Genomic DNA, 27787 nt, shown 5'->3' on the forward strand with positions numbered 1-27787 from the left:
TATATATATATATATATATATATATATATATATATATATATATATATATATATATATATATAAAGTTAAAAGTTAAAGTTAAAGTACCAATGATTGTTACACACACACTAGGTGTGGCAAAATTATTATCTGCATTTGACCTATCACCCTTGATCACCTCCTGGGAGGTGAGGGGAGGAGTGAGCAGCAGCGGTGGCCGCGCCCGGGAATCATTTTTGGTGATTTAACCCCCAATTCCAACCCTTGATGATATATATATATATATATATATATATATATATATATATATATATATATATATATATATATATATATATATATATATATATATATTTATATTTATATTTATATATATATATATATATATATATATATATATATATATATATATATATATATATATATATATATATATTTATATTTATATTTATATATATATATATATATATATATATATATATATATATATATATATACATATATATATATACATCATTTTTTCATGAGCTACCCTCTCGTCTGTAAATTTAAAATACTTCATTGTACTTATTATTTCCCCAAAATTGTATAAAAACAACCAAAAATAGGCAAATATTTTGAGTAGTTTAAATATTTAATATTTTTCTGCGTTTTACTTGGTAAAATATTTTGTTACCCTTAGCATATACACTGTATAAGGCACCATAGTTGGATGGAAACATCTGCCAATCAGCAAAGATGAATTCAAGAAAAGTACGTCATTAATAAATCTTGTAGCCCTCGGGGCGGCGGGGGGCTGGAGTCTATCCCAGCTGCATTCGGGGCGGAAGGCGCGGGTACACCCTGGACAAGTCGCCACCTCATTTTGTACTTATTATTTGCCCCAAATTGTATGAAAACAACCAAAAATAGGCAAATATTTTGAGTAGTTTAAATACAAGACGGATAGAAAACCTTGTAAATGCTTACAAATGTCTTAAAGTGAGAGAGGAGGGAAAAAAGCAAATTAAGTCTTGTAAAATATACTTTTTAAAAGTTAAATAATACCCTTTTACAGGTGACTTCATTATAAACACAATATAATGTTGACAAATGTAGTGTGTTGACAGTACTGCCCTCCATTGACAAGTTGTGTATTTAATGGAATTGTCAGAGTGTTACTGAGAATATGTGAGGCTTTAGTGTGTGTGTGTGTGTGTGTGTGTGCGTGCGTGTGTGTGTGTGTGTGTGTGTGTATATGTGTGGGTGTGTGTGTGCGTGTGTGTGTGTGTGTTGGGGTGGATTAGGCAGGGCGAGACACTGTCTGATATGACCTCTTCAAGGCGCTCAACTAAGTCGTCAGCAATTTTTCCCTTTAATTCATTGTTGTAATGAGATTAGGCAGGCAACGGTAAATCCAAGGAGTCCAATCCCAGCATTTGGCAGCTGCAGTGGAGACAAAAGACTCTCAGAGGAACTCACCTTTTCCTTTTGAGGCGCTGCTGGTGTCCAAAGCCAAAAAGCAGCACAGTCTAAGGGAATAATTAGGTTTCGTTACCAATGCATGCTCGCCATGACGCAATCATTTAGTGGTGGATTGACACCATCTTTCTGTCAAGATAACCAGAGACATCTTATAAGTAGACGCAGCATGGAGCGCTACTGCCTACTGGCGCTGACGAGACGCGGGGCCGCCATCTTGGAGTGGTGATCCGCTCCACTCAAGCAATGAACTGTCACACTGCAAAAAGTGAAATCTAAGTAAGATGAAATATCTCAAATAAGGGTGATATTTGCTTATTTTCTGTCTAATAAGATAATTCTTCTCACTAAGCAGATTTTATGTTAGAGTGTTTTACTTGTTTTAAGTGTTTTGGTCCTAAATGATCTGAGTAAGATATTACAGCTTGTTGCTGAGATTTGATGACCTATATCAGGGGTCGGCAACCCGCGGCTCTAGAGCCGCATGAGGCTCTTTAGCGCCGCCCTAGTGGCTCTCTGGAGCTTTTTCAAAAATGTATGAAAAATGGAAAAAGACGACAGGAAAAAAATATATTTTTGGTTTTAATATGGTTTCTGTAGGAGGACAAACATGACACAAACCTCCCTAATTGTTATAAAGCACACTGTTTATAGTAAACATGTTTCACTGATTCGAGTATTTGGCGAGCGCCGTTTTGTCCTACTAATTTTGGCGGTCCTTGAACTCACCATACTTTGTTTACATGTATAACTTTCTCCGACTTTCTAGGACGTGTTTTATGCCACTTCTTTTTCTGTCTCATTTTGTCCACCAGACTTTTAACGTTGTGCATTAATGCACAAAGGTGAGTTTTGTTGATGTTATTGAATTGTGTGGAGTGCTAATCAGACATATTTGGTCCCTGCATGACTGCAAGCTAATCGATGCTAACATGCTATTTAGGCTAGCTATATGTACATATTGCATCATTATGCCTCATTTGTAGCTATATTTGAGCTCATTTAATTTCCTTTAGGTCCTCTTAATTCAATTTATATCTCATGACACACTATCTGTATGTAATATGGCTTTGATTTTTTTGCGGCTCCAGACAAATTTAGTTTTTGTATTTTTGGTCCAATATGGCTCTTTCAACATTTTGGGTTGCCGACCCCTGGGTTATACTGTATATACTTTACATGCTACATAAACAATGTATGAATACATTAGATATCTATACATCTTATAGACTGTATCTCTGTTGCTGCAGCAGCAGAGAGTTTATTCTGTCTTGACACTTTGTTTTGATATTTTGTATTACATTCTTCCCTTAAATTATCATGTTTACAGTGATTGTTTTATATGTATTTTTGATGTATGTCGCTTTGGATAAAAGCGTCTGCCAAATACTTCAACATAAACATATATAAACACCTGAAAGTCTTTATATCAGCTAAAGTAGGGGTCACCAACACGGTGCCCGCGGGCACCAGGTAGCCCGTAAGGACCAGATGAGTAGCCCGCTGGCCTGTTCTAAAAATAGCTCAAATAGCAGCACTTACCAGTGAGCTGCCTCTATTTTTTAAATTGTATTTATTTACTAGCAAGCTGGTCTCGCTTCGCCCGACAGTTTTAATTCTAAGAGAGACAAAACTCAAAAAGAATTTGAAAATCCAATAAAATATTTTAAAGACTTGGTCTTCACTTGTTTAAATAAATTCATTAATTTTTTTACTTTGCTTCTTATAACTTTCAGAAAGACAATTTTAGACAAAAAATACAACCTTAAAAATGATTTTAGGATTTTTAAACACATATACCTTTTTACCTTTTAAATTCCTTCCTCTTCTTTCCTAACAATTTAAATCAATGTTCAAGTAAAAAAAAATTTTTTATTATTGTAAAGAATAATTAATACATTTTAATTTAATTCTTCATTTTAGCTTCTGTTTTTTCGACGAAGAATAATTGTGAAATATTTCTTCAAACTTATTATGATTAAAATTCAAAAAAATTATTCTGGAAAATCTAGAAAATCTGTAGAATCAAATTTAAATCTTATTTCAAAGTCTTTTGAATTTCTTTTAAAATTTTTGTGCTTGAAAATCTAGAAGAAATAATGACTTGTTTAATATATTAATATAGCTTGCTCCAATTTGTTATATATTCTAACAAAGTGTAGATTGGATTTTAACCTATTTAAAACATGTCATCAAAATTCTAAAATTAATCTTAATCAGGAAAAATTACTAATGATGTTCCATAAATTATTTTTTTAATTTTTTCAAAAAGATTCGAATTAGCTAGTTTTTTCAGTTGAATTTTGAATTTTAAAGAGTCGAAATTGAAGATAAACTATGTTTCAAAATTGAATTGTCATTTTTTTCGTGTTTTCTCCTCTTTTAAACCGTTCAATTAATTGTAAATATCATTAATTATTAATAATAACATAGAGTTAAAGTTAAATTGAGCAAATTGGCTATTTCTGGCAATTTATTTAAGTGTGTATCAAACTGGTAGCCCTTCGCATTAATCAGTACCCAAGAAGTAGCTCTTGGTTTCGAAAAGGTTGGTGACCCCTGAGCTAAAACCACCAATCTGTTTCACTGGATTCAGAATAAAACCAAATTCTGTCTTACACATGTTAGTATTTGAATATTGTTACTTGAAGACTTATTCCTGATAACAATTATACTGTTAAGAAAGTATTGTCTTATACTTTGCCTAAAATGAAAATGCATCATAATCAGGGGCGGCTGGTGAATTTTGTTTAAGGTGGAGCTGAAAGTTTGTAAACCAAACCCCTGTAGGGGGGTCATCCTCCCCCAGAAGATTTATTTGTGATTTTCACATACAAATGAAGCATTCTGGTGTATTCTGACAAAATAATGAAGACAAAATAGAACATTTCAAAAGTTTGCAGAGAACTATATACAATATGCACAATGAAGGCATGATGCCAGGCTTGGCCCTAACCAATCTGGCGCCCTAGTCAAGATTTTAGGTGGCGCCCCCCCACATCGGCAGTGAAGTGTATATACTCACAAGAAACCGAATAGCTTTGTCTTTGACCTTTTTTTTTTTACTTAAAGAAAGCAAATTAACATATTATATGAGAATGTTATGTTATGATTATCTTTAACCGAATCACAGCAGTGCTCAAATTAAAAAACAGCATTCCCTCTCATGTGATATTGCTTAATTAACATTAATGATGTGCACTTTAACAACTAGGCTTACAACTATACCTAATATATACAGGGGTGGAAAAGTGACTATTACCTGCAGGGCAAACATTAGCTAACCAGAAGGCAATAACAATGTAAACAGAAAACACCTGCTTAAAAGATCTAATACAAATGTCCCTGAGGAATGTAAGGTGGGAGTACTGTAATTACCTAACGTTACATTATTATTTTCCATAACAATTTAGCCCCCTCCACAATATTAACCCGACGTTAAAACAGAACTAGCTATTTATTGATTAGCAATTGCCGAATCATGTAACATTAGCTTAATGCTAAAAAGCCAGGTTACTATCACATTCTGTAACAGACAAATAATTTCATGTAGGCTAACGTTACCTACCTGCTACCTCTGTCTTTTTCTCGTTTCTCCTCCTCCTCTTTTCTATTTTTTTTCTTCCCTGGGCACCTGACAGTTTTGGCCGTTTTGACATCTTGTGCTGATTTTTTGATGCGGTGACGTCCATAAACAGTCATGATACGGGAAGGGAGGGGGCGCATCGTGCGGGGGGAGGGGGGTCGTAATGTTGTAACAAATAATATTTCTATTAAATAGGCTTTACTTTGCATTTTAATTAACGTTGGATTATTTTTTGTATTTAGAAATAATAGTACCAACTTTTTTATTTTTTTTATTTTTTTTTTCCAACATTTGTGGCACTGGCGTGGCGCCCCCTGATAGACGGCGCCCTTAGCATTTGCCTATACGGCCTATGCCACGGGCCGGCCCTGCATGATGCCACCATAGGTTTGCAGAGAACTATATACAACCAATAGTACGTTAATGTTAAATCTTACTTGGGAAAAGTAATCCCCCGATTAGCAGGAAAACGCTGAACACCAGCCCGGCAACTTTGTTTTCTACCTGTCAACTGTCAGTCTAGGCTGCTCGCCGGCTCCTCATCACCACTTCAAGATGGCGGCCCAATTTCTCGCGTCACAGCAGCCAATGCTGCGTCTACTTATAAGATGTCAATGAAGATAACCCTTTAAAGTATGTGACTTGCTGACAAATGCTTCATTGTACGTTTGCATATATCTTCAGGGATAAGGAGGGGGGTAAGGGTGTGTTTTTTGGTGCCACATAGCAGCACATAAACCGATTGCGTCCACCACATTTATCCACCGAGGTGTTTTTAGGACATCCTGGGTGCTAATGGAGGCTAATAGGCTTAGCACTCAGGGTGTATTGTCCAGGATGCTTACAGGCAAGGTTTGCTGGGGGTAAAACTCTAAACGTGCGGATTACCGCCGGCACATCCCGTTAAAGTGCTGTATAGCCACGACTTAGCTAATAGGATCCTGGGGGTTGGGGGTGGGAGGATGGATGGAGGTGAGAGGAGGCAGGGTGGGGTGGAGGGTCAGCAGATGTATCCGGCAGACTGTTGCAGGACTACCAGGGTGAGGATTACAGGCCACAGATTAGATGGATTTCAGAAGGAATTTTAGAGGCTGTCATAATACACACAATTTAGGCTTGGGGGGGGCAGAGGCAGTATGTCATAAATAAGCATAATTTAATAATAAAAATAATAGATTTTATTTGTAAAAAGCACTTTACATTGAGAAACAACCTCAAAGTGCTACAGTGTATTAAAGAATATATGATAAAAAATAAATAGAAATAAAACCTAGAACAGCCAAATAGCTAAAACTAGTATGCATATACACTACTGTTCAAAAGTTTGGGGTCACCCAAAAAATTTTGTGGAATAGCCTTCATTTCTAAGAACAAGAATAGACTGTCGCGTTTCAGATGAAAGTTCTATTTTTCTGGCCATTTTGAGCGTTTAATTGACCCCACAAATGTGATGCTCCAGAAACTCAATCTGCTCAAAGGAAGGTCAGTTTTGTAGCTTCTGTAACGAGCTAAACTGTTTTCAGATGTGTGAACATGATTGCACAAGGGTTTTCTAATCATCAATTAGCCGTCTGAGCCAATGAGCAAACACATTGTACCATTAGAACACTGGAGTGATAGTTGCTGGAAATGGGCATCTATACACCTATGTAGATTTTGCATCAAAAACCAGACATTTGCAGCTAGAATATTCATTTACCACATTAGCAATGTATAGAGTGTATTTCTTTAAAGTTAAGACTAGTTTAAAGTTATCTTCATTGAAAAATAAGGACATTTTAATGTGACCCCAAACTTTTGAACGGTAGTGTATCTAAAAAAAAAGGGGGGGGTTTTTAAAAAGAAGGGTTTTTAGGCCTTTTTTAAAAGCGTCCACAGTCTGTGGTTCCCTCAGGTGGTCAGGGAGAGCGTTCCACAGACTGGGAGCGGCGGAGCAGAAAGCCCGGTCTCCCATTGTTACGTAGCTTTGTCCTCGGAGGTTGGAGGAGGTTAGCCTGTCCGGAGCGGAGGTGTCGTTTGGGGGTGAGTAGTTCTTTGAGGTAGAGGGGGGCATTTCCATGGAGGCACTGGTGGGTTAGTAGGGAGACTTTGAATTCAATCCTGAGTGGAACAGGAAGCCAGTGAAGGGATTTGAGAGTTGGTGTGATATGATCATATATCCGCACTCTCATCAGGATCCTAGCAGCACTATTCTGTCTGTATTGAAGCTTCTGGATCTTCTTGCTGGGGATCCCGACAAGAAGTGCGTTGGTAGTCTACAAATAAGTGTCCTTTATTAAAGAATATTGCACTCTAAAACAGCACATGTGTCGATATAACAAATGATAATTACACAATTATAGTTATAGTTGCATATTATTTACCCGTTCACAGGCGGAAGCTTATTATTAAGCAGGGGGTGTCAAAGTCGTTTTAGCTCGGGGGCCACATGGAGGAAAAATATATTTCCAATGGTAAAATCATGGCGTGATAACTTAAACATAAAGACAACTCCAGGGTTGTTTTCTTAGTTTTTTTTAACTTTGGCCAAGAATAGAACGAGCACATTCTGAAAACGTACAAATTGCATTTATAATCATCTGGACGAAACACTTCAGATTAGTTGAAAATTCTGAGGAAGTTGGTGCAGCTTCAAAAACACAATGAGTGTGGACTGGACTCTCACACTATTATGTTAGATCCACTATGGACTGGACTCTCACACTATTATGTTAGATCCACTATGGACTGGACTCTCACTTCTATGTTAGATCCACTATGGACTGGACTCTCACAATATTATGTTAGATCCACTATGGACTGGACTCTCACACTATTATGTTAGATCCACTATGGACTGGACTCTCACACTATTATGTTAGATCCACTATTGGCTGGACTCTCACACTATTATGTTAGATCCACTATGGACTGGACTCTCACAATATTATGTTAGATCCACTATGGACTGGACTCTCCCACTATTATGCTAGATCCACTATGGACTGGACTCTCACACTATTATGTTAGATCCACTATTGGACTGGACTCTCACACTATTATGTTAGATCCACTATGGACTGGACTCTCACTATTATGTTAGATCCACTATGGACTGGACTCTCACAATATTATGTTAGATCCACTATGGACTGGACTCTCACACTATTATGCTAGATCCACTATGGACTGGACTCTCACAATATTATGTTAGATCCACTATGGACTGGACTCTCACACTATTATATTAGATCCACTATGGACTGGACTCTCACTATTATGTTAGATCCACTATGGACTGGACTCTCACACTATTATGTTAGATCCACTATGGACTGGACTCTCACACTATTATGTTAGATCCACTATGGACTGGACTCTCACAATATTATGTTAGATCCACAATGGACTGGACTCTCACACTATTATGTTAGATCCACTATGGACTGGACTCTCACACTATTATGTTAGATCCACTATGGACTGGACTCTCACAATATTATGTTAGATCCACAATGGACTGGACTCTCACACTATTATGTTAAATCCACTATGGACTGGACTCTCACACTATTATGTTAGATCCACTAAGGACTGGACTCCCACACTATTATGTTAGATCCACTATGGACTGGACTCTCACACTATTATGTTAGATCCACTATTGGCTGGACTCTCACACTATTATGTTAGATCCACTATGGACTGGACTCTCACAATATTATGTTAGATCCACTATGGACTGGACTCTCCCACTATTATGCTAGATCCACTATGGACTGGACTCTCACACTATTATGTTAGATCCACTATTGGACTGGACTCTCACACTATTATGTTAGATCCACTATGGACTGGACTCTCACTATTATGTTAGATCCACTATGGACTGGACTCTCACAATATTATGTTAGATCCACTATGGACTGGACTCTCACACTATTATGCTAGATCCACTATGGACTGGACTCTCACAATATTATGTTAGATCCACTATGGACTGGACTCTCACACTATTATATTAGATCCACTATGGACTGGACTCTCACTATTATGTTAGATCCACTATGGACTGGACTCTCACACTATTATGTTAGATCCACTATGGACTGGACTCTCACACTATTATGTTAGATCCACTATGGACTGGACTCTCACAATATTATGTTAGATCCACAATGGACTGGACTCTCACACTATTATGTTAGATCCACTATGGACTGGACTCTCACACTATTATGTTAGATCCACTATGGACTGGACTCTCACAATATTATGTTAGATCCACAATGGACTGGACTCTCACACTATTATGTTAAATCCACTATGGACTGGACTCTCACACTATTATGTTAGATCCACTAAGGACTGGACTCCCACACTATTATGTTAGATCCACTATGGACTGGACTCTCACACTATTATGTTAGATCCACTATGGACTGGACTCTCACACTATTATGTTAGATCCACTATGGACTGGACTCTCACACTATTATGTTAGATCCACTATGGACTGGACTCTCACAATATTATGTTAGATCCACAATGGACTGGACTCTCACACTATTATGTTAGATCCACTATGGACTGGACTCTCACACTATTATGTTACATCCACTATGGACTGGACTCTCACAATATTATGTTAGATCCACAATGGACTGGACTCTCACACTATTATGTTAAATCCACTATGGACTGGACTCTCACACTATTATGTTAGATCCACTAAGGACTGGACTCCCACACTATTATGTTAGATCCACTATGGACTGGACTCTCACACTATTATGTTAGATCCACTATGGACTGGACTCTCACACTATTATGTTAAATCCACTATGGACTGGACTCTCACATTATTATGTTGGATCCACTATGGACTGGACTCTCACAATATTATGTTAGATCCACTATGGACTGGACTCTCACACTATTATGTTAGATCCACTATGGACTGGACTCCCACACTATTATGTTAGATCCACTATGGACTGGACTCTCACACTATTATGTTAGATCCACTATGGACTGGACTCTCCCACTATTATGTTAGATCCACTATGGACTGGACTCTCACACTATTATGTTAGATCCACTATGGACTGGACTCTCACACTATTATGTTAGATCCACTATGGACTGGACTCTCACCATTATGTTAGATCCACTATGGACTGGACTTTCACACTATTATGTTAGATCCACTATGGACTGGACTCTCACAATATTATGTTAGATCCACTATGGACTGGACTCTGACAATATTATGTTAGATCCACTATGGACTGGACTCTCACAATATTATGTTAGATCCACTATGGACTGGACTCTCACACTATTATATTAGATCCACTATGAACTGGACTCTCACACTATTATGTTAGATCCACTATGGACTGGACTCTCACAATATTATGTTAGATCCACTATGGACTGGACTCTCACACTATTATATTAGATCCACTATGAACTGGACTCTCACACTATTATGTTAGATCCACTATGGACTGGACTCTCACTATTATGTTAGATCCACTATGGACTGGACTATCTCACTATTATGTTAGATCCACTATGGACTGGACTCTCACACTATTATGTTAGATCCACTATGGACTGGACTCTCACAATATTATGTTAGATCCACTATGGACTGGACTCTCACACTATTATATTAGATCCACTATGAACTGGACTCTCACACTATTATGTTAGATCCACTATGGACTGGACTATCTCACTATTATGTTAGATCCACTATGGACTGGACTCTCACACTATTATGTTAGATCCACTATGGACTGGACTCTCACAATATTATGTTAGATCCACTATGGACTGGACTCTCACACTATTATATTAGATCCACTATGAACTGGACTCTCACACTATTATGCTAGATCCACTCGACGTCCATTGCACCGGTCGTCGGTGACACCGACCACAAGGTGTCACCAAACATGCAAAAAATACCACTCCAGTTCAACTTAAATGCAGTAAAAGTCCATTCCAGGTGGTTAATAATAAATAAAACATTAGTGTTTTTCATATCTACTGCACTAGTGTCCTTTAGTTGCCAATTTCCACTTAATCAAACCTTTTTCTAAAAAACAAACTCATGGTATTGAATCAATATCGGTACTGATCAATACTCAACGCTCCAAATCGGTATGGAATTGGAAGGGAACAAGTTTCAGCGTGACTGTCCCTATTATTAATGAATATAAAAGTTAATATGTTGAAGATGACTGCTGGATGATGATGGGATTTCTACTGGGCATATTTCCAGGCTTTAATAAGATGCATGTTCTCCAACATTAAAGCTTGATGTCAGAGTCAAAAAGGTCACATTCTTAGCATTTGTTTTGCACAAAAAAAAGAGAATGCTGCATATCTAGCAGCAACCAGAAGGCAGGCAATCATGTCCCCTGGTGGCTGTCAGCAGCACGGTCTGTAAAAATGAAAGCTGAAGTGAGAGTGTGCGAAAAGAGCGAAAAGAGCCCCTCCTGCCCAGAAAGAAATACAGCTGTTGTTCCAAACAGATAAGGCCTTTTCCACAGAAGGGAAGTAGGCGGACAGAACGGCGCATTCAAGGTGAAACCAAGAGTTTACTAGCGGACATAAGATAAAAACCCAAAGGGTTCTGTCAGGTTCAAACACTGATGACATCAGGCCTTGCCCTAACCAATATGGCGCCCTAGGCAAGATTTTAGGTGCCCCCCCCCCCCCCCCCCCCCACATCGGCAGTGAAGTGTATATACTCACAAGAAACCGAATAGCTTTGTCTTTGACCTTTTTTTTTACTTAAAGAAAGCAAATTAACATATTATATGAGAATCTTATGTACAAATCATAATGTTGTTGTTTTGTTTTTGTAAGTTTGTAAGTCGCTCCAGAGTATAAGTCGCACCGGCCGAAAATGCATAGTAAAGAAGGAAAAAAAACATATATACGTCGCACTGGAGTATAAGTCGCATTTTTTGGGGGAAATGTATTTGATAAAAATCAACACTAATAATAAACATTTGAAAGGCAATTTAAAATGTCTAAAGAATAGTGAACAACAGGCTGAATAAGTGTACGTTATATGAGGCATAAATAACCAACTGGTATGTTAACGTAACATATTATGGTAAGAGTCATTCAAATAACTATAACATATAGAACATGCTATACGTTTACCAAACAATCTGTCACTCCTAATCGCTAAATCCCATGAAATCTTATACGTCTAGTCTCTTACGTGAATGAGATCAATAATATTATTTGATATTTTACGCTAATGTGTTCATCATTTCACACATAAGTCGCTCCTGAGTATAAGTCGCACCCCCGGCCAAACTATGAAAAAAAACTGCGACTTATAGTCCGAAAAATACGGTACATGTTGCGGTTAATAGTACCTTTATTTGTCGTAATTTATACTTTCTGAATAAATGATGTGATAACGTTCATCAGTCAACTCATTGGTGTTAATTTTCAATCCATCAAGATAAAAAAAATTATATTATCAAAATCAAATTACAGGATGTTATTTATGTAGTTTGCTCATTTTCCTCGACTGGTGCACTAACATCATGTGGGTTAATTTTTTTTACGGATGTAGCATCATCTACGAACATACAAATGTTTGCTACTGAGACATCTAGTGCAGTGTTTTTCAACCACTGTGCCGTGTGAGATGATCTAATTTCACCTATTTGGGGTAAAAATATTTTTTGCAAAGCAGTAATTATAGTCTGCAAATGATGTGTTGTTGTTGAGTGTCGGTGCTGTCTAGAGCTCGGCAGAGTAACCGTGTAATACTCTTCCATATCAGTAGGTGGCAGCAGGTAGCTAATTGCTTTGTAGATGTCGGAAACAGCGGGAGGCAGCGTGCAGGTAAAAAGGTGTCTAATACTTAAACCAAAAATAAAGAAAAGGTGAGTGCCCCTAAGAAAAGTAATTGAAGCTTATGCAGAACGAAACTAAAACTGAACTGGCTACAAAGTAAACAAAAACAGAATGCTGGACGACAGCAAAGACTTACTGTGGAGCAAAGACGGCGACAATCAACAATGTCCCCACAAAGAAGGATAAAATCAACTGAAATCTTCTTGATTGCTAAAACAAAGTAGATGCGGGAAATATCGCTCAAAGGAAGACATGAAACTGCTACAGGAAAATACTAAAAAAAAGAGACAAATCCATTAAAATAGGAGCGCAAGACAAGAAGTAAAACACTACACACAGGGAAACAGCAAAAAAGTCCAAATAAGTCAGGGTGTGATGTGACAGGTGGTGACAGTACACCTACTTTGAGACAAGAGCTATAGTGATGCATGCTTGGTTATGCTTTAAAGTCATATCCAACAATTGCGACGACGACTTTTTACTGTCAACTGAGTTCCGTTTTTTAATGATGTCTGCTGGTGGTGTGCCTCCGCATTTTTTCAACGCAAAAAAATGTGCCTTGGCTCAAAAAGGGTTGAAAAACACATTTAGAACAGCAGTTTCTTTCATTCCAAAATTTTAGCTGATTTTTATACTTAGCAAACTCATCCTGCAGGGTTAGGGTTAGGGTTAGGTTTAGGATTGGGGTTAGGGTTAGGATTGGGGTTAGGGTTAGGCATAAAGAAAAAGAGTTGGTTAGGGTTAGGGCTAGGGTTAGGGTTGGGGTTGGGGTTGGGGTTAGGGTTAGGATTAGAGTTAGGGTTAGGATTAGAGTTAGGGTTAGGGTTAGGCATAAAGAAAAAAGTCTTGGTTAGGGCTAGGGTTGGGGGTGGCGTTAGGGTTAGGGTTAGGGTTAGAGTTAGGGTTAGGGTTAGGCATAAAGAAAGAGAGTTGGTTAGGGGTTGGGGTTAGGTTTAGGGTTAGGATTAGAGTTAGGGTTAGGATTAGAGTTAGGGTTAGGGTTAGGCATAAAGAAATAAGTGTTGGTTAGGGTTAGGGCTAGGGTTGGGGGTGGGGTTAGGGTTAGGCATAAAGAAAGAGAGTTGGTTAGGGCTAGGGGTTGGGGTTAGGTTTAGGGTTGGGGTTGGGGTTGGGGTTAGGTGTAAGAGAGGGGTTAGGGTTAGGGAAAATGGAAGGGGGGGAGATAGGCACAGTCCAATCGACAATCTGCCAGAGTGATGCCCCCACCAGACGCACACACCCCAAGAACCCCGAATGAACACCGCTGAGTATGGTGTCAAACACATAGTCAAGTCTTAATCATGCGACACGTTTCGGTCTAGGGTTAGGGTTAGGTTTGAGGTTAGGGTTGGGGTTGGGTTTAAGGTTAGGGTTAGGGTTAGGCATAAAGAAAAATAGTTGGCTAGGGTTAGGGCTAGGGTTAGGGTTGGGGTTGAGGTTAGGGTTGGGGTTGGGGTTTTAGTTAGGATTAGGGTTAGGATTGGGATTAAGGTTAGGGTTAGGCATAAAGAAAAAGAGTTGGTTAGGGTTGGGGTTAGGTTTAGGGTTGGGGTTGGAGTTGGGGTTAGGGTTAGGGTTGGGGTTAGGGTCAGGGTTAGGATTAGGGTTAGGGTTAGGCATAAAGAAAAAAGAGTTGGCTAGGGTTAGGGTTAGGGTTGGGGTTGGGTTTAGGGTTAGGGTTGGGGTTTGAGTTAGGATTAGGGTTAGGATTAGGATTAAGGTTAGGGTTAGGCATAAAGAAAAAGAGTTGGTTAGGGTTAGGGTTAGGACTAGGGTTAGGGTTGGGGTTAGGTTTAGGGTTGGAGTTGGGGTTAGGGTTAGGGTTAGGGTCAGGGTTAGGATTAGGGTTAGGGTTAGGCATAAAGAAAAATAGTTGGCTAGGGTTAGGTTTGGGTTATGGTTAGGGTTAGGGTTGGGGTTAGGATTAGGGTTAGGATTAGGATTAAGGTTAGGGTTAGGCATAAAGAAAAAGAGTTGGTTAGGGTTAGGGTTGGGGTTAGGGTTGGGTTAACCCTAACCCTAACCCGCGGGCCATACGTTTGACACCCCTGATTTACACAGTACTGGTTTACAGTTCTTTACATGTAAACATCAACATTTGCATCTTTGACATTTCATGGCAAGTTTGTGCACCCCCCATACTCCCCCCTTTTGTTTTTAAGTGACGGACTCATCATCCTGGTGGAGGTCGTTGGCGTCTCAGGATGACCCCCCGCGAGCAGCTGAGGAAGATGACGGCGCTGGGCGAGCAGGGAGCGCTGGACGAGAAGCACTGGTACCGGCTGGTGAACAGCATGTCAGCAAGCGGTGAGGACGGCGAGAAGGAAGGAAGGAAGGATGGTGTATTAATGGCTTCCTGCATGGTTGTATTGGCGTGTGTGTGCAGCAGAGCTGAGGCAGAGGCAGGAGATGATCATGAGGAACCAGATGGCCATGGCGCCGCAGATCCTCGCCCAGGGCCAGCAGAGGTTACAGGGGGTTCCGGCTCAGTTTGAACCGCGATTCATGGAAAGGTTTGTTTGTTTTTAAGAGTTGGATGAACAAAATGTTTTTTTGTCACTGAAACGACTAATTATTTTTTTTCAGGGAGTTGGTCCCGCCTGCTGAGATAGTGGCCCCTGATGCCAGGCAGATGCACATGGGACCTCACATGGGCCCCCCTCATGCTGCCATGCTCCCAGGAAGAACCTTCTCAGGAGCAGGTAAACACACACACGGTTTAGTGTAGTGATTTTCCAGGTGTGCGTCATGTTTCTCTTCTCTCCTCCTCAGCCGGCTATGGCTTTCTGCCCTCGGAGCCCATGGAGACGGTTGCCCGGCGACAGGAGCTCATTCACAAGCAAAACATGGCCAGGTCGGTGCGTCATCAGCATCAAAAGACATGCAACTAAAAATGGCAGCTTCCCAAAAGTCATAAAAAATGTAAAAAAAAATAAAAAAAATTGGAATTTTAATATTTCTTTACTTTAAACAAATCAATATTTTAGAAATACTTAAACTGAGAAATAAAATTTTCTTTTTTTTAATTCCCTTTATGAAAATGCATACATACAAGCAACGTACAGTTGACACTTTCATTGTTTTTTGTTTCTTATACATTTCCATGATCAGAAAGGAGCAGATGGAAGAATAATATTCTTATATTTATCTGCCCCCTTTTTAACACAAATTATTTATGACTTTATAACTGTTCCCTCCACCAACACCCAAACTCCAACATACTTTTTAATTTTCATTTAAGCATTTTCACAATGACACCATCCATCCATCCATCCATCCATCTTCTTCCGCTTATCCGAGGTCGGGTCGCGGGGGCAGCAGCCTAAGCAGGGAAGCCCAGACTTCCCTCTCCCCAGCCATTTTGTCCAGGCCCAGGCCAGCCGGGAGACATAGACTCCCCAACGTATCCTGGGTCTTCCCCGTGGCCTCCTACCAGTTGGACGTGCCCTAAACACCGTTCGGGTGGCATTCTGACCAGATGCCCGAACCACCTAATCTGGCTCCTCTCCATGTGGAGGAGCAGCGGCTTTACTTTGAGCTCCTCCCGGATGGCAGAGCTTCTCACCCTATCTCTAAGGGAGAGACCCACCACCCGGCGGAGGAAAATTATTTTGGCCGCTTGTATCAATCAATCAATGTTTATTTATATAGCCCTAAATCACAACTGTCTCAAAGGCTGCACAAGCCACAACGACATCCTCGGTACAGAGCCCACAAAAGGGCAAGGAAAAACTCACCCCAGTGGGACGTCGATGTGAATGACTATGAGAAACCTTGGAGAGGACAGTATATGAGGGTGACCACCCCCCTCTAGGGGAGACCGGATGCAATGGACGTCAAGTGGGTCTGACATAATATTGTGAAAGTCCAGTCCATTGTGGATCTAACATAATAGTGAAATTCCAGTCCATAGTGGATCTAACATAATAGTGAGAGTCCAGTCCATAGTGGATCTAACATATTAGTGAAAGTCCAGTCCATAGTAGATCTAACATATTAGTGAAAGTCCAGTCCATAGTGGATCTAACATAATAGTGTGAGAGTCCAGTCCATAGTGGATCTAACATAATAGTGTGAGAGTCCAGTCCATAGTGGATCTAACATAATAGTGTGAGAGTCCAGTCCATAGTGGATCTAACATAATAGTGTGAGAGTCCAGTCCATAGTAGATCTAACATATTAGTGAAAGTCCAGTCCATAGTGGATCTAACATAATATTGTGAGAGTCATTCTGCATAGCCTTCCCTAAGAGTAACCGTGTAATACTCTGCCATATCAGTAGGTGGCAGCAGGTAGCTAATTGCTTTGTAGATGTCGGAAACAGCGGGAGGCAGCGTGCAGGTAAAAAAGTATCTAATGCTTAAACCAAAAATAAACAAAAGGTGAGTGCCCCTAAGAAAAGGCATTGAAGCTTAGGGAAGGCTATGCAGAACGAAACTAAAACTGAACTGGCTACAAAGTCAACAAAAACAGAATGCTGGACGACAGCAAAGACTTACTGTGGAGCGAAGACGGCGTCCACAAAGTACATCCGAACATGACATGACAATCAAGGATAAAAACAACTGAAATATTCTTGATTGGTAAAACAAAGTAGATGCGGGAAATATCACTCAAAGGAAGACATGAAACTGCTACAGGAAAATACCAAAAAAAGAGAAAAAGCCCTTAAAATAGGAGCGCAAGACAAGAAGTAAAACACTACACACAGGAAAACAGCAATAAAGTCCAAATAAGTCAGGGTGTGATGTGACAGGTGGTGACAGTACACCTACTTTGAGACAAGAGCTATATTGATGCATGCTTGGTTATGCTTTAAAGTCATATCCAACAACTTTTTACTGTCAACTGAGTTTAGTTTTTTAAAGACGTCTGCAGGTGGTGTGCCTCCGCATTTTTTCAACGCAAAAAATGTGCCTTGGCTCAAAAAAAGGTTGAAAAACACTGTTTTAACGCAACCAAAATGACTTGAACATAATAAAAAATGAAACAAAAGAATACAATCCAAACATGGCTGCACCCTTTTAAAGGCGAACTTATACTTCTGTTCAGAATGGAGATGAACGCCATCCTGCACCAGAAAGAGCTGGAGAACGCCCACCAGAAGGGTTTGATGGGCATGGAGACGCCCATGTCCTACCCGTCCAACCCGATGGCCTTCAGAGCACGCCAGCGCATGCCCGAGGGCCACGACGTCTTCGTCCACCGCCCCACCCTGGATGACCTCCACTCCGGCAGCATCCTGATGGCGGCCAGCCCGTACCCGCCCATCGGCACGCTGCACCGGGAGCGGGGGCGCCGGGTGGGCAGGAGGCCCGCGGCTCACAAAAGCGCCGACAACACCGCCGTTGGCAACACCAAGGGCCCCGCTGAGGACAAGAGTGTGGAGCAGAGCCCGGGGGCCGCGTCCGGCGGGGAGGACAAGGAGGTGGAGGTCAAAGGGGACGCCGGAGACGAGGGCGCCACCAGCAAGGTGCATCATCATCATCATCATCATCATCAGGCTAAAGTAGACTCTGACATGGCTGAAGGCAGCAGGAAAAGCTACAAAGAAGGGGAGGCGGGGCTTCCTAAGACCTGCGTCGGCGCCACAGACCGATGCCAGGATGTGAGCGCCAGTGGAGGCAGCGACAAGGACAGCGGAACATTCCAGGACAAGTTCATGTACCCGTCGGCTGGCATGCCTTACATGTTTCCTGTCCTGCCACCACCCGGTATACCTTTATTTCTCAACCCTCTCCTTTCGCCACATGTTTCATGCAACTTTTCCGTCTTCAGGTCCGCCGGGTCTCTTTCTAAACGGCAACGTGGCGTCGGAGGACATCAGGAAGTGGAGCGTTAACGACGTGTACAACTACATCAACAGCATCCCCACGTGCTCCGAATACGCTCAGGTGGGCGCCGACCCCCCTTCTTTTCTCTCTGCTGCACTGCAAAAAGTCAGTGTTCAAAAAGAAGAAAAAGAATGCAAAAATGAGGGGTATTTTATTTGAACTAAGCAAAATTATCTGCCAATAGAACAAGAAAATTTGGCTTGTCAAGACTTTCCAAAACAAGTCAAATTAGCTAACCTCAATGAACCCAAAAATAGCTTAAAGGCCTACTGAAAGCCACTACTAGCGACCACGCAGTCTGATAGTTTATATATCAATGATGAAATCTTAACATTGCAACACATGCCAATACGGCCGGGTTAACTTATAAAGTGACATTTAAAATTTCCCGGGAAATATCCGGCTGAAACGTCGCGGTATGATGACGTATGCGCGTGACGAAGTCAGTTTAACGGAAGTTATGGTACCCCGTAGAATCCTATACAAAAAGCTCTGTTTTCATTTCATAATTCCACAGTATTCTGGACATCTTTTGCAATTTGTTTAATGAACAATGAAGGCTGCAAAGAAGACAGTTGTAGGTGGGATCGGTGTATTAGTATTGACTTCCTACAGCAACACAACCAAGAGGACTTTGTTGGAGAGCAGACGCGCTAGCCGCCGACCTCACCTTGACTTCCTACGTCTCCGGGCCGCCAAACGCATCGGGTGAAGTCCTTCGTCCTTCCGCCGATCGCTGGAACGCAGGTGAGCACGGGTGTTGATGAGCAGATGAGGGCTGGCTGGCGTAGGTGGAGAGCTAATGTTTTTAGCATAGCTGTGTGCGGTCCGGTTGCTAAGTTAGCTTCAATGGCGTCGTTAGCACAGCATTGTTAACCTTCGCCAGCCTGGAAAGCATTAACCGTGTATTTACATGTCCACGGTTTAATAGTATTGTTGATTTTCTATCTATACTTCCAGTCAGGGGTTTATTTTTTTTGTTTCTATATGCAGTTAAAGCATGATGCTATCACGTTAGCTCGTAGCTAAAGCATTTCGCCGATGTATTGTCGTGGAGATAAAAGGCACTGAATGTCCATTTCGCGTTCTCGACTCTCATTTTCAAGAGGATATAGTATCCGAGGTGGTTTAAAATACAAATCCGTGATCCACAACAGAAAAAGGAGAGAGTGTGGAATCCAATGAGCCAGCTTGTACCTAAGTTACGGTCAGAGCGAAAAAACATATGTATTTCACTGCATTCTAGTCCGTCACTCTAACGTTCCTCATCCACGAATCTTTCATCCTCGCTCAAATTAATGGGGTAATTGTCCGAATCGCTGTAGCTGCGTTGAAAACAATAGGAAAATATGAGGGAGTGAACAACTGACGACGTCACGCTACTTCCGGTAGGGGCAAGGTTTTTTTTTATCTCGGGGTCTCCTGGCCCAGGTGTGTCCAAAGTGCGGCCCGCAGCTAATTGTTTACCGGCCCGCCACACATTCTGGAAATGCTATTGCAAAAATAAAAAATAAACATTAACTAGAAAAAGTTGCAATGTTGACACAAAGCTGCCATGCAGGCTGTTTCTTTCTTTTGTCTATCTTTATTTTTCTTTTTTTGCCATTGCTTAAAAAAAATAGAAAAAGCAATGTTATAATGAATTATTGACCCATTCAAGGCTCCAATTATTTCAAATATTTCACTTTAAAATGTTTTATGTGGAAAATATCGCATATATTGTGTGGTTGCCATACAAAAACATCAACATTTTCTTTGACAAAAGAGCATAAAACAAACAAAATAATAGTTCAAACTAGAGATGTCCGATAATATCGGTCTGCCGATGTTATCGGCCGATAAATGCGTTAAAATGTAATATCGGAAATTATTGGTATCGTTTTTTTTATTATCAGTATCGGTTTGTTTGTTTTTTTGTTTTTTAATTAAATCCACATAAAAAACACAAGATACACTTACAATTAGTGCACCAACCCAAAAAACCTCCCTCCCCCATTTACACTCATTCACACAAAAGGGTTGTTTCTTTCTGTTATTAATATTCTGCTTCCTACATTATATATCAATATATATCAATACAGTCTGCAAGGGATACAGTCCGTAAGCACACATGATTGTGCGTGCTGCTGCTCCACTAATAGTACTAACCTTTAACAGTTAATTTTACACATTTTCATTAATTACTAGTTTCTATGTAACTGTTTTTATATTGTTTTACTTTCTTTTTTATTCAAGAAAATGTTTTTTATTTATTTTATTTTATTCATTTTTTTAAAAAGTACCTTATCTTCACCATACCTGGTTGTCCAAATTAGGCATAATAATGTGTTAATTCCACGACTGTATATATCGGTTGATATCGGTATCGGTAATTAAAGAGTTGGACAATATCGGCATATCGGATATCGGCAAAAAGCCATTATCGGACATCCCTAGTTCAAACGTAAAATGGACAGACATATCTGAAGTTGATCTCGTAACTTAAGTGTTGAAAGTAAAAAAAACCTAATACAAATGTATCACTTTGAGTGGGGCACCTTTTGTATCCTAAATATATTTAATGGGATTTTATTTATCTTTTCACTGTGATTACTCGAAAATAACAATGAATTAATATCAATGGTGTCCTGCATTATTGATGTTTTTAAGGCTCTAATTACTTCACATCAAACATTGCTTTCTGAATGTTTTGGGCAGTGGGGGAAATACTGCATATTTCAGTTTTATTATGAAAAACAAAGTTGTCTTTGACAGAAAAGGCATAAAACCTTTTTGGTTTTTTAAATTTCATATCAACCTGAAGTTGATATACTGTAGAGATTTACTGTAAGCGTTAAATAAAAAAAATAAAAATAATAATTTGACTTGTTTTTAACATTTTATTTTTTTATTTTTTTATTTTTTTTAATTTTTATTGACATCCAGCATCAGACATTCCTATCCATTACATCATATTCACATACATCTTATATCTGTTGTCTGCACTAAATGTCCAAATGTTTTTTGTTTATATCCCTACCATACCACCCACCACCCCCGAAAAGAAAGTAACAGCAAAAAAAACAACAACAAAGTAATATCTACAAATACAACAATTAAATAAACCAAAAATAAATGATAATGCATTAATAATAATAATAATCATAAATAAAATATTGTTTTTAACATTTTAATGATTTAGACACTTTATGGTCCCCGGGAGCCCTAAAGGTAAGAAAAACAAAAAAACATATTTTGTTATGATTTGAAAATGAAAACTATCAAAATGGCCCCCGCAGGCTTTCATTTTTTCCGTATGCGGCCCTCAGTAGAAAAAGTTTGGACACCCCCGTCCTAGCCGCTCAGGCAAATCATATTGTCTAAAAATGCATTTTTCCATGGATAACATGACATCATCGCGCCAAGTGCGTGCTCTTTCAGTCAATTAGTGCGCATATATACAGCCCGGCCCCCGGCCAAAATGTTTTTAATTGCCATTTTGAGGAATTCATCTGAATGTGCATGAACTATTTCTGTTCAAAATTGTTTGAAATGTTAAATGTTTAAATATTAACTGTCAGTTTACTGTACTGTGCCAACTGTACTACTATATGAGTACGTGTTTTCTATTGTTTCATTGAAAATAAAACAGCAAAGTCCATTTGGCTGTCATCTGTTTTAATTATGAGACACGATTGTGTCAAAATCATGATTTTTTTTTTCATTCTTGAAATAAGAAATGATTACTTTCAAAAAGTAGTTTTATACTTGTGAGTGTTGATGACACAACAGTTGATATTCTAGTTTCAAGCATGTTTTACTCAATATAGGTCATCAAATCTCAGCAACAAGCTGTAATATCTTACTGACATCATTTAAGACCAAAACACTTAAAACAAGTAAAACACTCTAACATAAAAATCTGCTTTAGTGAGAAGAATAATCTTATCAGACAGAAAATAAGCAAATATCACCCTTATTTGACATATTTCATCTTACTTAGAGTTCAGTTTGTCACGCTGCTCACCTCAGCTCATTTGACTGTGCAGACGTTTAAGGATCACATGATCGACGGCGAGACGCTGCCCCTCCTGTCGGAGGAACACCTGCTGGACACGCTGGGCCTCAAGCTGGGGCCCGCCCTCAAGATACGCTCACAGGTAAATTACATCCAATTTCACCAACCCGAATAACTGCAAAAAAATAGGATCCAATCAAATAAAACATTAAAATATTCAGTAAAAAAAACTAAAAGGCTGGCCTTTGATGACTGCGGTAAGTTTGGCACTGGTGTGGGTTCCAAAATCAATAATCATGTCCTTTGTCGAAAGGATTCTTCACCAGCTGACAAATTAATCCACACCAGGACCATGGCTGGACTCATTTCCGCTAGAACAGTGGTCCCCAACCACCGGGCCGCGGCCCGGTACCGGTCCGCGGACCGATTGGTACCGGGCCGCACAAGAATTAAAAAAATAAAAATAAATAAATTTAAAAAATTTTTTTTTTTTTTTTTTATGAAATCAACATAAAAAACACAATATATACATTCTATATCAATATAGATCAATACAGCCTGCAGGGATACAGTCCGCAAGCACACATGATTGTATTCATTTATGTAAAAAAATATATATATATATATTTTTTTTAAATACACCCCCCCACCGGTCCGTGGGACAAATTTTCAAGCGTTGACCGGTCCGCAGCTACAAAAAGGTTGGGGACCACTGCGCTAGAAGACCGAATCATCTGCAGATTTCACTAGCGTTGTTACTCCCTCCGAGGTCTTAATCAAGGCTCGAGTTGTTCGCTTTTCTCGCACAGACATTTGCTTCAGCCACGCCTTCTTCTCGTTAACAACGATGCCAAAACGGCGCCAGGATAATGCCGTCAGAACTAATAAATAAGAAAAACAGAACTGACAATTAGCCTGACTTCAAATAAAAGAAGACGCATTGATTTCACACGCATTATCAGAAAGAATCATACCTCATTGGCCTCACAAACTCCGAAGGAATAAAGTTTACTCCTTTTTAATACTTCACATATTAATTGTCCCCCCAACAATGTGACCAAACCTGTCAGGTTCAAACACTGATGACATCTATTAAACAAGACAAGAAGCAAGGAATTAAACAGAGACAGAATTCAATTTGGCTCAATTGAGGAGAAACGCGTAGACCTGTACCCTTGTACGCCTCCTCTTTTATTTGGACTTTCCCCGATTACATGGCAACAGCTGCTTCTAAAGGAAGGGGGGTCGTAAACAGCCATCGCCTTTGGTTACAAAACAGTTCAAAGAAAAGGTGCCTGGAGGGGAGTCAGGTCCTGCTTCCTCTCCGCTTTGTAGATCTCGGGTCAAGACAAAATCTTCCTGTGGATTACAATACATCAAAGAAACCCACACCTTCATGTCGCTTCCCATCCACAGTGGAGTTTTACAAGCCTTTTGCTTGGTAGGAACAAAGACAGCTGTTGTCCTCTCGCCGGGGACTCATGGCAACACAAAGTTCTGTGATAACTTAGATACAATTATTCTGACAAAACCGGAACAAAAAATATGTTCCCCTCCAATTTACTCGGGTTTTGTAACAAAAATAAAGTTAACATATACTTGCATGAATTAACCAAAGGAAATACATTTTTAATCACATTATATGTAAATATGAACTTATATTTATACATTGTATTTATTTATTCTAACCACCTATGAAATTATATAACTGTCAGGCACAAACACCAAACTATCTATTACACAAGACAAGAAGAAGGAATCAAGCAGAGACAGAGTTGCATTTTGCTCATGAGGAGAGACGTATTGGGCTGTGCACTCAGTTACAGTTTCCCCCTGCGCTCTAAGGCACAGTCCCACGTGCTCCCCTATTTATTCGGGAGGTCCCTAGTTAACATCACTGAGGCTGCTTCTGAAGGGAGGGGTAATGCAAGCAGCCCCAGTAGACACAATACGTGATTATTCAGAATGGAAATGTGCTGACACACGTGATTTCGCCCTGTCTCTGCTTTGTCTGCGTTGAGGTACTCGATGTCCGTCCTTGGCTGTCAGCAGGCAGGGTCTGGAAACAAACTGCTGACACGAGACAACTCGCAATGGAGGATTACTTGTTGTGCCTTTGCACAGATAGAAAAGTACAACTTCAGCACAATTGATAATAACTACAGCAACGGCCTTTAAGCATAAGAGTTGTGTGACAACTTATACATAATTATTCACATATACACAATGTGCTTCTGTCAGCAGCTACAAGCGTCCTGTTAGCATGCACAACTCTAGCACTCGGTTGTGTAAAGAATAAAATGAAGGGCTGAGGGCACACATTCTTGAAGTACATTTTTGTTTCATCTGACATCACATGGACAAATATAAGACCTTCTGGAGGAAAGTTCTGTGGTCAGATGAAACAAAAATGGAGCTGTTTGGCCACAATACACAGCAATATGTTTGGAGGAGAAAAGGTGAGGCCTTTAATCCCAGGAACACCATACCTACCGTCAAGCATGGTGGTGGTAGTATTATGCTCTGGGCCTGTTTTGCTGCCAATGGAACTGGTTTTTTAAATGGGACAATGAAAAAGGAGGATTACTGTCAGGTTCAAACACTGATGACATCTATTAAATAGACAAGAAGCAAGGAATTAAACAGAGACAGAATTCAATTTAGCTCATTGAGGAGAAACGTCTGGGCTGTACTCTTTGTACAGTCTTCCACCACGCTCTGACGAAAGGTCGCACGCCTCCTCTTTTATTTGGACTTTCCCTGATTACATGGCAACAGCTGTTTCTAAAGGAAGGGGGGGTCGGAAACAGCCGTCGCCTTTGGTTACAAAAACAGTTCAAAGAAAAGGTGCCTGGAGAGGGGTCAGGGCCTGCTTCCTCTCCGCTTTGTAGATCTTGGGTCAAGACAAAATCTTCCTGTCGATTACAATAGATCAAAGAAACCCACACCTTCATGTCGCTTCCCATCCTACACAGTGGAGTTTTACAAGCCTTTTGATTAGGGATGTCCGATAATGGCTTTTTGCCGATATCCGATATTCCGATATTGTCCAACTCTTTAATTACCGATACCGATATCAACCGATATATGCAGTCGTGGAATTAACACATTATTATGCCTAATTTGGACAACCAGGTATGGTGAAGATAAGGTACTTTTTTTAAAAAATTATAAAATAAGATAACTAAATTAAAAACATTTTCTTGAATAAAAAAGAAAGTAAAACAATATAAAAACAGTTACCGTATTTTCCGCACCATAAGCCGCACCTAAAAACCACAATTTTTGTCAAAAGCAGACAGTGCGGCTAATAACCCGGTGCGCCTTATATATGGATTAATATTCATATTTATTTTCATAAGGTTTAGGTCTCGCAACTACGGTAAACAGCCGCCATGTTTTTTCCCCGTAAAAGAGGAAGCGCTTCTTCTTCTACGGTAAGCAACCGCCCCCATAGAAGAGGAAGCGCTTCTTCTTCTACTGTAAGCAACCGCCAAGGTGAGCACCCGCCCCCGGAGAAGAAGAAGCTTGCGGATATTTAATTTCATTTGTTTTTCTGTAAAGACAACAAAATGTCTCCTACTAAGAGACACGCGTACAAGGTTCCACTGACTTTTGATATTCATGTGAACCGCACTGTGGATACAACGGGAGCACGTACGGTGAATATTCGCACCACAGGGAATGAGAAGTCGTCCTACTGTGGTTGTAGCTTGCCATGCTAACGGCCAGAAACTTCCACCCACGGTGATATTCAAAAGGAAGACCTTGCCAAAAGAGAACTTTCCAGCCGGCGTCATCATAAAAGCTAACTCGAAGGGATGGATGGATGAAGAAAAGATGAGCGAGTGGTTGATAGACGTTTACGCGAAGACACCGGGTGACTTTTTTCACGCAGCGCCGTCCCTGTTGATCTATGACTGCATGCGCGTCCACATCACAGATGGTGTCAAAAAACAAGTGAAGCACACCGAAGAAGAATAATTCGAGGGATTTGTAGATGAGTAATAACTTCAGAAAGTGAGCTTTAAATGTTTATTTTGTGTGTTGTGTGACATTAACGTATGAGCAACGTTGAGTTATTGATGTTGCTATTGCTCTGCACTATTTTGAGTGTTACTATTTTTGTGATTGCACATTTGCACATTACATTTTGGGAGTGAACAGAGTTGTTAGAACGCTGGTTTGTAATATATTATTAAAGTTTGACTGACCTATCTGACTGTTTTGTTGACATTCCCTTTAGCGTAGCGTAGGTGCGGCTAATAGCACGGGGCGGCTAACAGGTAAACAAAGTTTTGAAATATGCCGTTCATTAAACGTGCGGCTAATAACACGGGGCGCCTTATGGTGCGGAAAATACGGTACATAGAAACTAGTAATGAATGAAAATGAGTAAAATGAAGTGTTAAAGGTTAGTACTATTAGTGGAGCAGCAGCACGCACAATCATGTGTGCTTACGGACTGTATCCCTTGCAGACTGTATTGATATATATTGATATATAATGTAGGAAGCAGAATATTAATAACAGAAAGAAACAACCCTTTTCTGTGAATGAGTGTAAATGGGGGAGGGAGGTTTTTTGGGTTGGTGCACTAATTGTAAGTGTATCTTGTGTTTTTTATGTGGATTTAATTAAAAAACAAAAAAACAAACAAACCGATACTGATAATAAAGAATATTGATAACAGAAAGAAATGGGGGGAGGGAGGTTTTTTGGGTTGGTGCACTAATTGTAAGTGTATCTTGTGTTTTTTATGTTGATTTAATAAAAAAAAACAAAAAAATAAAAAAAATAAAACGATACAGATAATAAAAAAACCGATACCGATCATTTCCGATTTTAACGCATTTATCGGCCGATAATATCGGCCTGCCGATATTATCGGATATCCCTACTTTTGATTGTTAAGAACAAAGACAGCTTTTGTCTGCTTGCCGGGAACTCATTGAAATACAAAGTTTTGTGATAATTTAGAACAATTATTATGACATTTAGCTCCAAATTATTCAGAACAAGCTAAAATCATCAGCCCGGAGGTTGGGTCTT

At 39.8% G+C, this 27787-nt stretch overlaps 1 protein-coding gene across 3 annotated transcripts in view; it reads left to right on the forward strand.

Moving 5' to 3' along the window:
• The window catches only part of samd7 (sterile alpha motif domain containing 7), a 51418-nt gene that overhangs the window by 22253 nt on the left and 1378 nt on the right, over positions 1-27787 (forward strand). For 2 of the 3 annotated variants that reach the window (XM_062023807.1, XM_062023806.1), the window contains exons 2-8: positions 15067-15211; positions 15291-15417; positions 15491-15606; positions 15677-15758; positions 17957-18618; positions 18683-18798; positions 22767-22877. In XM_062023807.1, coding sequence (XP_061879791.1) covers positions 15109-15211; positions 15291-15417; positions 15491-15606; positions 15677-15758; positions 17957-18618; positions 18683-18798; positions 22767-22877 — 1317 coding nt within the window. In that variant the 5' untranslated portion in view covers positions 15067-15108. The remainder of the gene's footprint in view (positions 1-15066; positions 15212-15290; positions 15418-15490; positions 15607-15676; positions 15759-17956; positions 18619-18682; positions 18799-22766; positions 22878-27787) is intronic. The other variant, XM_062023808.1, reaches the window with a different exon arrangement.

Source organism: Entelurus aequoreus, linkage group LG16 (genome assembly GCF_033978785.1).
Source record: "Entelurus aequoreus isolate RoL-2023_Sb linkage group LG16, RoL_Eaeq_v1.1, whole genome shotgun sequence".
Lineage (NCBI taxonomy): Eukaryota > Metazoa > Chordata > Actinopteri > Syngnathiformes > Syngnathidae > Entelurus > Entelurus aequoreus.